Here is a 13,640-nt window from a genome sequence, read left to right as displayed (position 1 = left end):
GTAAAGTAGAGAAAACAAAGTTTCCAATGCGTATCAGCTTGTTAGCGTGCTTTATGTAAGATCTGGTTATGCATTTACTTAATTGTCACCTCAGATTATGGTGATTTCTATACACATGCACGCCCATCCCTAGGGAGCAGGGGAGGAAAGTTGCCTTCTCAGCACCACTTAAGAATAAAGATGTTCCTTCCCCCAGGGAATTTTCAGACTCCTTAAGATGAGAAGGATGTAATGGGTAGAAAAAGCAGACAGAAAGAAATACTGGATGAGAAGATTGTAGTAATATGAATAACGGGTCATTAGAGCATGACTATCTTTCAGGACCAAAAGTGATGGATGTTCTTCTAATCTCCTTTTTCTCTCCTCATGTAGGGGGTTCCTGTGAAGAATTTGCTGCAAACAAAGATACATGTGAACTTTCTGCATGACGACTCCTGTACTGGATTATATAATATTGGGACTTCTGACTCTGTTCTGATCCTTAAAAATGATTGGGTTTGTGTATGAGATTTAACCCACTTCTGATGAGTGATCTAGACATGAGTTTACATCGGCAAATGGGCTCCGATCGGGACCTGCAGTCTTCAGCTTCCTCTGTGAGTTTGCCTTCAGTCAAAAAGGCACCAAAGAAAAGAAGAATTTCCTTGGGCTCTCTTTTTCGGAGAAAAAAAGACACAAAACGCAAGTCTAGGGATCTGAATGGAGGTGTCGATGGAATTGCAAGTATTGAAAGCATTCATTCAGAAATGTGTACAGACAAGAACTCTATTTTCTCCACGTGTACCTCTTCCGACAATGGAACAACCTCTAGCAGCAAGCCAAGCGGAGACTTCATGGAATGCCCCTTGTGCCTTTTGCGGCACTCCAAGGACAGGTTCCCGGAGATAATGACATGTCACCATAGATCTTGCGTGGATTGCTTGCGTCAGTATCTCCGGATAGAAATCTCTGAAAGCAGAGTTAACATCAGCTGTCCAGAATGCTCCGAACGGTTCAATCCTCACGATATCCGTTTGATACTGAATGACGACATCTTGATGGAAAAATATGAGGAGTTTATGCTTAGGCGTTGGCTTGTTGCAGATCCTGATTGTAGGTGGTGCCCGGCTCCGGACTGCGGGTATGTTTTCCTCGGTGTCTGCAAAAAAGCGTCAGCATAAACGGGTAACGCGCACAGCATCACGCTTTTGGAAAAGCAAATTGCTTTCTTTAGCATTTCGTTGTGTTGTATGGGTGGGTGGCAAAACAGACTTTTCATTTTAGAAACAACAACGAATAAACCCACCGCAGTCCCCCTCCCCAACCCTCAGTTTTACCTCGTGTAGGATTCCTTTGTTCTGCACGGAGAGAACTGCGGTAATGTAATGCAGTGCGTTGGTAGGTGGGTGGGTGCTGTGTATCACTGCTGGGAAAAACTTCAGGTGTGCTGTTAAGGTAAGGGCACAAAGCTCAGACTGAGTCAATGTTGACAACCAGCTGGCTGTACTTCTGACTTAGTACACTTGTTTGGATTTTTCTTGGAAAAGAAACAAGGCAGGGCATTTCTGTTGTGGTTTTTTTTTTTTTAACATTGAAATATGATTGAAGATTTTCTTCTTATAAAAAGCCTGCTCCAGCTTCAATTATCTTCTGTCTCGTGGCTGCTTGACACACCACTTGTTGCCTGTCAGCAGGATTGTGATGTGCGATAATCATCAGTTTGTTCCTGCTTATTATCTGAAGAGCGTAATGTTTAACGTGGCTTTAATACTCAAACAGTTCTGAAACCATTCTGAATTGTGACACGAGTGGGCTGAGTGCTGCCATGCAGCTCGTCGTGCTTCTCTGCTGCTGGTGGCTCATAATGCCGTTCTTCAGCGAGTTGCTTCTTTAGAGGGATTCTTTTGCATCACTGTAACTTCTAAAGGCTGTGGCCGTGACTGCAGTGTGGATATGCAGCACGTGCTAAAACCAATTAGAACGTGGCATCTCTGCTTTAAAGCCTCACAAGTGAGCGATAAGAAAATAGAAAGAGAGGAGTGTCGGGAGAGAACAGATTAAATAGGATAGGCTATTAAATGGGTTAAATATTCTGATGGTAATGGTCGGAGTGCTTAATGTTTAGAAGGCTTTTAAATGTAACCGTATGGTTAGAAACATTTAAGATAGTATGAAAGCAGAATTCTATTAAGTGAAATAGAATTTGCTAATGTGGGTCAGAGGTGGTTTGTGACTGGGGAGGTGTTAGCTTCACAGGGCCGCTGGTCCACAGTGGGTGGCACTGCTGTGGTATCGTCTGAGCACAGGAGGAAGAACGACTTAAGAGACAGATTGAGTGCATGAGTTTGTAGCAAGGTTGTGTGAACAAAACCAGCTTACTCCTAATATTTAGATACTGCCAAAGAAAACAAGCAGTGGATGGCCTTATTTGAAGGATGCTTTGCTTGGGATTCCCTGAGTTTTGGTGTTCTGAACAAACTCGTCTTACTCGAGCATGTCAGAATTGGCCACGTTGTCTGTTAAACCATGCTTCAGTGATTCTGGTCATGTTAGAATGTGCTGAGGAAGGAAGGTGCAGATGAGTTTAATGAAGACTTGACTTCGCTTGTTTTTTGCATCTCAGTTTTCTGATTTAAAGAAAATCCAACGTTTATTTAAAGAGTTGGGGACTGTGAAGATAATTCTTACAGATATATCATTGGATACTTCTCAACAGAAACATCCTTTATCACTGTTGTCCCAAAGAAATGAGAGATTGTGTGGTTGTGTTTTGCCTTGCTCCCATCCTCCTGGTTGCTTTTAGGACCTTCAGTACTTTGAAATAGTTTGACAAAGAAGGTTGGGCTTTCAGCGTAATTCAATTACTAAGTTCTGTGGGGGAAAAAAAAGCAACACCACAATTATTAAGTAGAAGAAAGATGACCGATAATGCCCTCAGTGAGAGAAAAACTGTGTGTGGATCCTACAGATGTTGCTTTCAGTTTGGCCTCTGGTCCAGATGGCAGCCAGGGCAGCTGGGAGCAGCACGCAGCAGGAGGTGGGAAGGGGAAGTGAGAAGCAGTGGGAGAGTAATATCAGGGATTTTTAGGGTGTAGTGATTAGAAAGAGGGCAGAGGAAGGGGTTGTGCAGAGAGGAGGTTTAGAGAAGCAAACATGATTCAGCTTTTTGCTGAATAGCTTATGCTAACACTGTGTGAAGGTCCCATGCCTCTTACAGTATGCACATACTTCAGCAGGCATTTGCTCTAGTAGTTGTGGTATAATAGTCATACTTCTCCAATTGCTTTAGCAACTGCAGTCACTTTGCACGATATCCAGTTAAAATGGAGGGCTTTTTGTTCTCTCATCAGTTAGTGATGTGTGTTACTGGGAGACTGCAGCATGTTTGTGACGGTAGCTGACCCGATCTTAGCCTGAATCAGTGTTTTCCTGAAGGAGATGGTTGGAATGCATTTATTGAATTTGCAATTAATCCTAAAATAGAAGAGGGAGGTGTAAGAAGCTCAGAGGGAAGCAGTGTTTCCTGAAGTTGAACATTTTGGTAAGAATAATTTTCTGCTCACATAGGTAAGAGAATGAACTGAGTAGATGATGCATGAGGGCATTTCTACTCATTATTAATGAAACACCTTGGTGTAACTGTTTCAGGGTTTAGAATCATAGAATTGTTTGAGTTGGAAGGGACTGTAAAAGGTCATCTGGTCCAACTCCCCTGCAGTGAACAGGGATGTCTACAGCTAGATCGGGTGCTCACAGCCCCGTCCAACCTGACCTCCCTGGACAGGCGTCCGCCACCTCTCTTAGCAACCTGTGCCAGTGCCTCACCACTGTATTGTAAGAAACTTTTTCCTTATATCCAGATTAAATCTCCCCTCTTGTTGTTTGAAACTGTTTCTCCTTGTCCTATCAAAACAGACCCTGCTAAAGAGTCTGTCCCCTTCTTTCTTACAGCCCCCCTTTAGATACTGAAACGCCACGTGAAAAAAATGGTCTCTATCAGTAGAACTGCTGTTTTTATTTAAACTAAATTGTTGAGTGCAATTGAGGAAGAGGCTGTGGGGGTGGGAAAGGAGGGAAGCGGAGTGGCTGTCGTAGGGTAAGTGTGTGGACCAGCTGCAGCTGCCTGCAGTGCCTTGGTAGGGATGTGGGCCAGTAGCTGATCTTTCCGTGGGAAGGACAACAGATGAGGAAACCTCTTGGGCTTTCTTCCAGGCAGATTTCTGGGGATTCTGTTTCAGCATACGAGTTGTCAGATGCCATTTTAACAAGCCTGCAGTGAATCCATATTCCAGATGTGTTGTGTCCTTTATTCTGCCTGAATTATTTAGTGATTTTGCTCAGAGATTACATTGCTGATGTTATTAGAAGAGAGCAGCGATCCCAAGATTTTATCTTTCTCAAGCAAGAAGTGGATTGGGCAGAAGACAGATGCTTTGTTCCTTCACCATACACCATTTCTGCAATTATTTGTTCCTCTCCCATTATTTTTCCTTGCTGTTACCTGGAGTTTGGCTGTTGAAATGAATGTGGGGCATTGAGGTGAAGCCTGGAATCTTGCACGGTGTGACCCAAGCTTTGCTGTGGTCTGAAAGGTTCCTTTCTGAAGGTCTGCCTGTATATCAGCCCCAGAAGGGGAGTGCCATCGGGGGTGTGCCCTGTCCGTGTCAGCGGTGGGATGCAGATGTGCGCTGGGCCTGTGCTTGAGGTTATTGGGTGCAGCATTAGCACATCTTCGACGCATCCCTTTATATTGAAGAAGCATTTGGATCAGAGTTGCTTTGTGTGCATGCAGAGCAGTTATTTCTTCAAGTTGCTGTAATTGGGGAAAATCGAGCTGATTAACTTGGCAACAACATGAAAGAGTCCGACAATTATTGAACAAATTTGTACTTGGAAAGCAAGGAATGTTTGCAAACAGGCAAGCATGTATGATTTTTGTAGCTACATCATCTGTAACTTAAGGGTTGGAAACGCCTGTTCTCCAACCTGCTGCTTTAAATCACGAATGGAACCAATAGGACTTTATGAGGCTTCAGACCTCTCAGCTCCAAAATTAAAATAGCTACATTTTCAGATAATAATTTGTGCAGAAATAGGTTTTTTAGTCACATTACTGAATGTTTCACATGAATTTTATGCAACTGCTGAATGTGGGGAAGGATCTGATAATAATGGACCATTTAATTTTTTACGGTGAAGCAACTTTACTATGAACAGCCATAAACTTAAGCTGTGCTGTGCTTACAAATCTGCTAAAGTCTGTTCAGAGGGGCTGTTAGTATGAGCTAAACTGTACAGCTGAGTGTTCTCAGCAGGGGATATAGCATTTCTATTTAGAATAAAGCTATTGCATCAAAGCATTGAAAATATCACAGTGGGGTAGGAATTAAGAGGTGTGTGCACGTGTATGTGTGTCTGTGTATTTGTATATTGGTTTAGGACCAGACCTAGTGTGAATTGTAATACGTGTCTGTATCTTTGTCATATGAACTTCAACATTTAAACCTACAGCAGGAGTTATTTTCAGCTGTGATTTGTGGCAGCGACATCGTTGAATGCAATTGCTGATGGTTGTATTTGATTATGAAATAATAGAACAGTTTTGTAAGGAAGTCTCAGCATTTTGGGAGCTTTTTGGTCTTTCGTATTGTCAGAGTAAAGAAAAAAAAAAAAAAAAAAAGAAAAATCATAGAATGGCCTGGGTTGAAAAGGACCACAATGATCATCGAGTTTCAACCCCCCTGCTATGTGCAGGGTCACCAACCACCACACCAGGCTGCCCAGAGCCACATCCAGCCTGGCCTTGAATGCCTCCAGGGATGGGGCATCCACAGCCTCCTTGGGCAATCTGTTCCAGTGCGTCACCACCCTCTGTGTGGAAAAACTTCCTCCTAATATCCAACCTAAACCTGCCCTGTCTCAGTTTCAAACCATTCCCCCTTGTCCTATCACTGTCCACCCTGGGAAACAACAACAAAAAAAGCTGGTAGCGATGTCCCAAACTCCCATCTATTTATGCATTTCTGGTTTGAAATTAACTTCTAAAATAATGGAGAGACTTTATTTTGTCACAGTACTTACTCTGTTGTTTCGATATTTTAAGAGTTTGAAGAGTAAGCAAACATCTTTTTAAAGAAAAAGCAGCGTTCAAGCTAGGAGACAGCCAGCAAAATGGAAGCTGTTGCAGAGCACGATGTCATCTGCCTTGGGGGTAACAGCTGGTGCTACTGCTCCTGTGGTAGGGATCATCTTGGGTCAGAGACATGGTCCCACTTAGATGTGCCCAGAGTACCTGGGGTGCTTCTGAAGCAGTAACTTCTTCTAAGTTGCTTGAACACCTTTTTTGGTTTTGTTCTCCAGCTTTTCTAAATCATCGCTGCTTTCTGACCTTAAACTTCCAAGTATTGCATTCAGTACTGTCAGTACTTTCAGTACCACCTGAAGCCATTAAAGGTTGGACAGAGAAGTGTTGTGTTGATCGGAGTATTTCTGTGCAGTCTTAATCTACCGTAGTAGCAGTATGAATGTGAAAGATTGAGGTGGTACGGAACTGTGCTGGCTGCACGGTGCCAGCTCCTGGTGTCCACAGCCTTCCTTGCTGCTTCAGCTGCCCTGGCAGCTCTTTTTTAGCTTTGATCTATAAATGAAAAACACTTCTGTTAACAAAACTCTTTTGCCCCTCTTGATCGTTCAAGATATGCCGTGATCGCATTTGGATGTGCCAGCTGCCCCAAACTTACATGTGGACGAGAAGGCTGTGGAACTGAGTTCTGCTATCACTGTAAGCAGATTTGGCATCCAAACCAGACCTGTGATGCTGCTCGCCAGGAGAGAGCTCAAAGTCTGCGCCTCAGAACAATCCGTTCCTCGTCTATCAGTTACAGCCAGGAGTCTGGAGCAGCAGGTATGTATGATTAGGGTGCTGTGCCTGGAAAATACCTTCCTAGTACAGCTGCACAATTAGCTTTGAAGGGACATAATAGTAGCTTGGAAGATGATAACTCGTTTGTGTTTCAGGAACAGAAAATACACATTTGTAGGTTTGAATTCAAATTTTTGAAGTTAATATTTGCAGTACTCTCTGAGCAGAGCACCTGACTTTGCTTTTAGAAGGATGTCAGCGTTTTCAGTTCTTACTTTGTAGCTGAAGAACGGGAATTCTGAGAAACTTAATGCAAAGCAAGTCTGTGTTTGGCAGGCTGCTTTCTTTAGTTCTATCACTTACATGCTGGAAACATGTATTTGCTACGCTGTTGGTGAAATTTCACAAGGCTGCTAGTAGTAAAACTGTAAAACTAAATAAACCCCCCAAACGCTTGACTTTCTGTTTTCAGAAGAGTCTATTTGTCTGATGCCAGCTTTGTTTGAGATGTTTTTTTGGGTAGGCTAGCCCCTGTTTGGAAGGAGTTACCTTATTTCTCTCTTTCAATAACATGTTCATCTCTTTGACTATCAGAAACCAAGCAATTCCAGCCTCTGAAAAGCTATACTTAACCAAAAATAAAAAAAAAAAAAGGGCCCTTGAGAGCAGTGCTTTGCAGGCTGTGAGTTCAGTTTGCTATAGGTAAGAATGGTCTTCAGGTTTCTCCCAGCTCTGATCTGTTCGGGAGCTTTTGCGTCTGGCCAAAACACAGGACATGTTTTGGGAAAGAGTCTATTGTAACTTGAATGTGGTTAAAGTGTCATTCTCTAATCCAGCCTTAGCCTTGGGAGCCTTTAGTTTCTTGTTTGTTCTGGCTTGTATTAACAAAGCTCACCATCTTGCCTTAGAAATTGGCGTCTTGCTCTTGTTTTCAAGTGGGTTTTAAAATTTAAATAAATTAGCATACCAGCTCCTTTTTGTTTTCCTTCCAGTCCCTGCTAGCATGATCACCAGTAGCTCTACCACATCCATGCTCAGTTTAGTTACTGCCCTGTAGACTGTGTGTCTCTTCCTATCTGGGAGTAGCTGGTGCGTTGTTCCAGCTGCTCACTGCCCGGCTGTGCTGGAGTCAGCACAAGTAGATAGTTCCTGCTGGCTCCTCACCTCCTTGGTTTTTCCTTACATCAGTCATAAGGTATATCCATCTTTTCCCTTTGTCCACACTATCAGCACAGAGGTATGGGACTGGGACTTTGGCACTGGGGACCTGCAAGTTACTTCATCTACTGTGCATAAATAGCTTGTCTCAAAGGGCATATGCTGACCAGTAATGGGCAGGAGCGAAGATCACAACTGTGGTTGTGTCACTGTACAAGTATTTCACTGTTGCTCGATGACCTCTTATTTGCGGATGGTAGAGCTAGCTGCTGAACCACAGTTCTTAAATACTGGACTTAAGAACAAGGGGAACCTCTGGAATTTTCTTCTTTCCTACAAAAGTTTGTTTCTAGGGAATAAGTATTGCTGTGAGGAGGAATAAGAAGAGGATAGCGATACCAAAGAAGTGCAGTTAATGTAGAACAGGAGGTGGATTTATGATAAGACGACATAATGCAGCGGAGACAGAACTCAAATAAAAGATTCATAACGGCATGAAATGTAAAAGAGGATTATATTTAGAAAGACCATGTTGTCAGTCCTGTATTAACATACATGTTTAATGTCTGACTCTGATATATTGCATTAAGCCTAGAAAATCCTCAGACAGTATGTGCGTTAACTGTTGCATCACTCGAATGTGAACCAATGTATTATATTTTTGATCAGTGCTATTTGGTCCAGGGTTTACAAATACAAATAGCTGTCAGAGAAGTCATTGCCAAATCATGGTTTGTAATGCAAAAACCATACCATAAACTTTCTCCTTTTTTTTAGGTGGTGTTTCACTGAGCTTTCCCAAGTATCTGTCTGTATTTTGATTGAATCGATTTGCCCAAATAACTGATAAGATCTTAATCATTTTTAAACAGCTGATGACATAAAGCCATGCCCACGCTGTGCTGCTTATATAATAAAAATGAATGATGGAAGCTGCAATCATATGACTTGTGCTGTCTGTGGCTGTGAGTTCTGTTGGCTGTGCATGAAAGAGATCTCAGATTTACACTATTTAAGGTACGTTGAAGAAAAAAAGATCTGCATGATTGGTAACTTATTTTTTTCAAGTTATATGAAAGTACACTGCTGTGTGCTGTAAGTCTGCCTTTCTTCCTGTTGGAGTAGAGCATCAAAGTTGAAGTATCTGTATCTGAAAATTACATTAGTTTTCAGTGCACTCTTGTTCTTATAAAATACTTTGTGTGTGCACAGTGTGTGTGTTGTAGAACAAATGGTGTGTTATGGATGAACACAGCCACTATTTTTATCGATCTCTTATTACTGCTGTGCTGTGTTCACATACAGCTGTACAGCAGCTCTGTGTTACGTTACGTCTGAACCACAGACTGCGTGTGGTCACATGCAATAGGCTTTCCTTTGCATTTCAAAATCTGCTGTAAGGCCTCTCTAAGAATATGAAGTGATAACTGATGTTCTGGTATCTGTCACTTGGACCTTAGAACAATAGTTTTGTAACTAGATAGCAGCTAAGTACTGCACAGTTATGTTGGTTTCCTTGCAGTTTCTTTACAGTTTTCCTACTTCTGTCTTAGCCCATCAGGTTGCACGTTCTGGGGAAAGAAACCATGGAGTCGTAAGAAGAAAATACTGTGGCAACTAGGGACGCTTGTTGGAGCTCCTGTAGGAATCGCATTGATAGCTGGCATCGCTATTCCTGCTATGATTATTGGAATTCCAGTGTATGTGGGACGGAAGGTAAAATACTATGTTCAGTTGGTCGTCTTCACCATAAGAGCAGGGAGGGGCTGGAGAAAAGACTGAGAGAAATTACTTAAGACTGATTCCAGTTATGCTTTTAGGTAGTTAGTCATAAAGCAGGTAGAACACACTGAAAAAGGATTTCTATGTTTTGCCATTTTACTTTGTTATTTTAATCTCTAGTTTCCATTTTGTCCATTAGAACTGAACAATCTTTAGAAAGAGGGAAGGAAAAAAGAATCCTTTTTTTTATAAAGCGGTGAAGCTGAGCTTTAATGCTGCTGAGTTAAATGAAAGAGTGATTCTCTTCATATAACTGTAACTTGTCCTTTTCTCAACACCATGCTATTTTGATTTCATGTACAACAAAACCCATATCCATTTTCACAGTAGTCATGCTTTGCTCTCCTCCTGAGGTAAGTCATGCACCTATTCCCATTGTAATGGATCCAATTCTTCCAGCCCAATTCCTCAATTTCTCAAGACTAGTATGAGTTCTGGCATTTTTGTAACTCTGACAGGTTGGTACTTTCTCCCATCCATCTTCTGAGTTAATGAAAATATTGTATACATCTCTTGAAAGGGATAGCAGGGGGAGAAGTTACAGTTTGGGGAATAATAAGTAAATCTGATGGTTTTCTGTCAGCTTCATGTGAAGATAATAGTTGTCTTCTCTAGACTATTTTTCAGTCTTGGCCATTATAACCAGGTTGAGCGTCATGTAAGAAAACTTTCAAGTCTCTGTGTGACATCTGCTGCTCCCTATCATCTTGGCCAGTTATCCTCTCACCAGAGAAATTAAAACAGACGTGATCTCCACTTGAAAAATCTGTGGTCTCTCTGTTCCCTGCTTTTACATTGGTGTCTCTTAAGTTGCTGGTTTTCAGGAGATTGAAGTTTTCATTCATTGGCCTTTAATTCCACAGGTCCTTGTTTTGTACCTTAAAAAAAAAAAAGGTGGTCATTGCTGTTTGGCTTTTTCCAGTTTTCTTTTTTGCTCTCAAAGATACTCTATGAATAATGTTCTTCAGAAATCTATTCTTAGTGGCTCTGAAGTTGGGCCTGCTTTTTCAGATCAGCTCATGCGACTGTGCTCTTAACCTGCTGTTTTCCTACAGATCTCACTCCTTTGTCACCAGTCATCTGGCTCACAGTAAATCTTTGGTGACATCTGAAGGAAAAAAAAAATGGAACAGGCCTCTAGTTCAATCTGCTGGCTGTCTTTCCTTTCTGTGAAATAACAAATTGATTTTGGTCTTCCTCTTGCTGGCATTGTACTTGTAGAATAACTTCCTGTTAGCTTTGTCCTTTCCTTTTTTATCTCCTCTATTTTAACCTTTCTGATTTTTGTCCTGACACCCTCATGCTGTTCCTTTGTACCCACTGAAAGTAATCTGACCTACTTTCCATTTTTTTAACACTGCTTCTTCAGTAGAGGAAACTATTTTGTTCTTCTGCAACATCTTCTTCTGCACTGGGAGAGTTTGTGCTTGTACTGCTATAGCTTCTGTAAGGAAGCACTCATTCTCACTCATTTTCATAGATGTGCATCTGGTAACGTACCACTTTTCTGCTGTCATTGAAATCTTTCTTATTTTGGCCTATTGTTTTTATTTGGGCATTCTTTGATCAGAATTCTGAAGTCTCTTACCAATGTTCATAGAATCAGGGAATGGCTTGGGTTGGAAGGGACCTCGGGTATCATCAAGTCCCAACCCCTCTGACATAGGCAGGGTTGCCAGCTGCTAGATCAAGTACTAGATCAGATTGCCCAGTGCCTCATCCAGCCTGGCCTTAAATGCCTCCAGGGACGGGGCATCCCCAGCCTCTCTGAGCAGCCTGTGCCAGCACCTCACCACTCTTTCAGTGAAAAACTTTCCCTTGATATTTAATCTAAATCTCCTCTCTTTTAGTTTAAAACCGTTTCCCCTTGTCCTGTCACTATCTACCCATGTAAAAAGTTGGTTTCCCTCCTGTTTATAAACTCCCTTTAAATATTGGAAATCCACAATGAGGTCTCCCTGCATCCTTCTCTTCTCCAGGCTGAACAAGTCCAGTTCCTTCAGCCTCTCTTTATAGGAGTTGTGCTCCAGTCTTTGGGACATCTTTGTGGCCCCCTTCTGGACCCTTTTCAAAAGCTCCACATGTTTCCTATGTTGGAAGCTCCAGACTTGCCTCATGAGGGCAAAACAGAGGGACCATCACCTCCCTTGCCCTGCTGGCGGCTTCCCTTGCTGCCCTTGCTGCCCTTCCAGGCTGCCAAGGTGGCCAGTGCACATGGCTGGCTCATGTTAAGTTTTTCATCACCCAGAACCCTTAAGTCCCCAGCAGGGCTATTCTCAAGGTGTTCTTCTCCCAGTCTGTATACGTATCTGGGATTACCCTCACCCAAATGCAAAACCTTGCACTTTGCTTTGTTGAATGTCATTAGGTTCACTAGGCCCAGCTTTTGAGTTTATCAGGGTCCCCCTGGATGGCATCCCTTCCTTCTGCTGTATCAATCATTGTGCTCAGCTTGGTGTCATCATCAAACTTGCTGAGAGTGCTCTCAATCCCATCATCTAAGTCACTGATAAAGATGTTAAAGAGTACTGGAGACAAGATGGACCCTGAGGGTCACCACTCATCAATGACCTCCACCTGGACATAGAGCCACTGACCAGTCTGTGGCTGTGACCTTCCAACGAGTTCCTTATCCACCAAATAGTCCACCCTTCAAATCCTTGTCTCTCCAATTAAGAGAGAAAGATGTGGTGGGGGACCATGTGAAAGGCCTTGCACAAGTCCAGGTAGGTGACATTGGTCTCCTTTCCTTTGTTTATCAGTGCTGTCATTCCATCATAGAAGGCCACCAGATTGGTCAGGAATGACCTTCCCTTGGTAAAGCCATGCTGGCTGTCATCCCTCATGTGCTGTAACATCTCTTCCAGGAGGATCTGTTCCATGGTTTTCCCAGACACAGAGGTTGTTACTCTGTGTCTTTTAAGAAATCCAGACTGCTTACGGATTCTTTCTTGGTGTGTTCCTTTTGTTTGGGTAAAATTGCCCGTAACAGTAAAATTCAGTACTGGGGAGGATCCTGCTAATGGCTCGTGGAGCCCTTTAACACCAGGTCTTCCTGGATTTATAACTCCTACACGCTCATGCTGTAAAAGTATTCATTTTTTTTCTTGTTAAACTGTTACCTACAGGCTTTCCAGGTATGTTCCACACTTGTGCTTCCTCACTCCATGTTGTTCTCTGTGTAATGTACCTCAGAGCAAGTACACGCATTCTCTTTATGTAGAACCACAGTGTTTTCTCCTCCCTTTCCTTGCCTGTCTTGCCTGAACAAATGCAAGTTCTTATTTTATTCCAGAGCGAGAACTATCCTAGCAAACTTAACATTTAATTTATAGAGCATAATGCATTATAAAACTTAAAACTTCTACTTGTGGTGTTCTTCTTGCAGTGGCAGTTTTTTGATGAAAAAAAAAAAATAATGCTGTGATTATCCTCTTGTTGTTGTTCTTTGCTCTTCCTTAGATGTACTGAGAATTAACTTAGCATCATGCCAGCTATTAAGATAGAGACCTGCTGGTCATTTGTAATTTTGTCTTAACCAAGAGTTCTGACAGGTGAAGCACTCATGTCTAAAATGCCACTTTCCTAGAGAGAATTAAATAAAAACAAAGTAGGAAATCTCTGCAAAACAGTAATTTTTGAAGGCCTTCCAAATTCACGATTTGTTGCAGTTGAGTTTGAGATGGTCGTGTTTCAGAGTTATGGCAGACTTGAACCATTGGTACGGGTTTTGGTTAGCAGATCTTTCTGAGCCTTCGCAGTGCTATTTGCTGGTTTGATGAAATAGTCCCTCCTCCAGGTTATGTTTGGTGAAGGCTGCCTTTCTGCAAGATTTGCATGCCTCTGTTGTTTCAATCTG

The 13,640-nt window shown here is 42.3% G+C and overlaps 1 protein-coding gene across 15 annotated transcripts in view; it reads left to right on the top strand.

The window, feature by feature from the left end:
* The window catches only part of RNF19A (ring finger protein 19A, RBR E3 ubiquitin protein ligase), a 59,124-nt gene that overhangs the window by 37,550 nt on the left and 7,934 nt on the right, over positions 1-13,640 (top strand). For all 15 annotated transcript variants that reach the window (XM_040696361.2, XM_418362.8, XM_046937957.1 and 12 more), the window contains 4 exons: positions 373-1,120; positions 6,675-6,883; positions 8,872-9,016; positions 9,553-9,715. In XM_040696361.2, coding sequence (XP_040552295.1) covers positions 504-1,120; positions 6,675-6,883; positions 8,872-9,016; positions 9,553-9,715 — 1,134 coding nt within the window. In that variant the 5' untranslated portion in view covers positions 373-503. The remainder of the gene's footprint in view (positions 1-372; positions 1,121-6,674; positions 6,884-8,871; positions 9,017-9,552; positions 9,716-13,640) is intronic.

The sequence above is a fragment of the Gallus gallus genome, chromosome 2 (genome assembly GCF_016699485.2).
Source record: "Gallus gallus isolate bGalGal1 chromosome 2, bGalGal1.mat.broiler.GRCg7b, whole genome shotgun sequence".
NCBI lineage: Eukaryota > Metazoa > Chordata > Aves > Galliformes > Phasianidae > Gallus > Gallus gallus.
The sequence above is the reverse complement of the archived record's forward strand: the minus strand, read 5'-3'. Positions and strand labels throughout refer to the sequence as shown.